The sequence below is a fragment of the Chiloscyllium plagiosum genome, chromosome 9, assembly GCF_004010195.1.
Source record: "Chiloscyllium plagiosum isolate BGI_BamShark_2017 chromosome 9, ASM401019v2, whole genome shotgun sequence".
In the NCBI taxonomy this organism is placed as follows: Eukaryota; Metazoa; Chordata; class Chondrichthyes; order Orectolobiformes; family Hemiscylliidae; genus Chiloscyllium; species Chiloscyllium plagiosum.
Window position 1 is genome coordinate 330,501 of NC_057718.1, and position 1,382 is coordinate 331,882.

At 46.0% G+C, this 1,382-nt stretch overlaps 1 protein-coding gene across 1 annotated transcript in view; it reads right to left on the reverse strand.

The window, feature by feature from the left end:
• The window catches only part of emilin1b (elastin microfibril interfacer 1b), a gene marked incomplete at its 3' end in the record, with an annotated part of 26,946 nt that continues 25,564 nt past the window's right edge, over nt 1–1,382 (reverse strand). The window contains exon 4 of the mRNA XM_043696732.1: nt 1–539. Within this exon, the coding sequence (XP_043552667.1) occupies nt 1–539 (539 nt within the window). The remainder of the gene's footprint in view (nt 540–1,382) is intronic.

A 1,382-nucleotide genomic window follows, 5' to 3' on the forward strand; every position in this document is an offset into this window, starting at 1 on the left:
TTCTGGCATTTCACTGATGTGCTTATGAATGCTTTCTATTAGATGCCTATTGTGTTGCTCAGTGGCATTGAATATTCTGCCCAGTTCCCGAAGCCTCTGCCTGTCTTCCTCCTGAAGTTGTCGGAGGAGCTCAATGTCAGCTCGACAGGAGAAGCAGGAGTTTTGTATCCGGCGTTCCACCTCCCTGACCAGCTCTTCCTTTAGATCCGACCATTTCTGGCCAGTCTCAGACTGACTGACCCCAGCACCTCCAGATGGTTTGATTGTGTTTAAAAGGTTAATCTCACCATCATGCTCCTTTACTCGGTTATCAATCTGGTGGAGTTTTCTCTGAATCTCATTGATAGTCTCCTTCATGTCAGGGTGGGATGCAGCATCAGCGGGCTGCCTCCCGTTCATTGCGATTTCAATCGCTTTCTGAATTTCATCCTGGAATTTCTCATTCATCCCTCGGATAGTGGACTGAAGATTGTGAATTTCCTGATTCAACTTCTGGATCTTTTCTTCCATCTCATTAGATTTATCAGAATCCGTTCCACCTGTAAAAATATGAAATATCAAGACACCTGAAACATGACAGGGGACTCTCCAGTCAGAGGTATAGACGGATGTTTCTGTAGCCGACTGTGAGAAATCAGATTGGTGTGTTGCCTCCCTGGTGTCAGGATCAAGGATTTCTCTGAGGTGATGTAGAATGTTCTCAAAGGGGAGAGGGACCAGGTCATTGTACACATTGGAACAAATAAAATAGGAAGGGAAAGGGATGAGATTCTAAAGGGAGAATATAGAAGGTTAGGCAGGAATTTTCAAAAAAAAGGTCCTCCAGCGTAGTAATATCTGTATTACTCCTGGTGCCATGAGCTAGTGAGGATAGGAATAGGAGGATAGAGCAGATGAATGCATGGCTGAGGAGCTGGTGCAGGGGAGAAGTGTTCACATTTTTTAGATCATTGAAGTCTCTTCTGGGGTGGAAGTGACTTGTACAATTAGGCCAGATTGCACCTGAATTGAAAGGGGACTCGTATACTGGCAGAAAGATTTGCCAGAGCTGCATAGAGTCATAGAGATGTACAGCATGGAAACAGACCCTTCGGTCCAGCCTGTCCATGCCGACCAGATATGCCAACCCAATCTAGTCCCACCTGCCAGCACCCAGCCCATATCCCTCCAAACCCTTCCTATTCATATACCCATCCAAATGCCTCTTAAATGTTGCAATTGTACCAGCCTCCACCACTTCCTCTGGCAGCTCATTCCATACACGAACTGCTCTCTGCGTGAAAAAGCTGCCCCTTAGGTCTCTTTTATATCTTTCCTCTCTTACCCTAAACCTCTAGTTCTGGACTCCACGACCCCAGGGAAAAGACTTTGCCTATTTACCC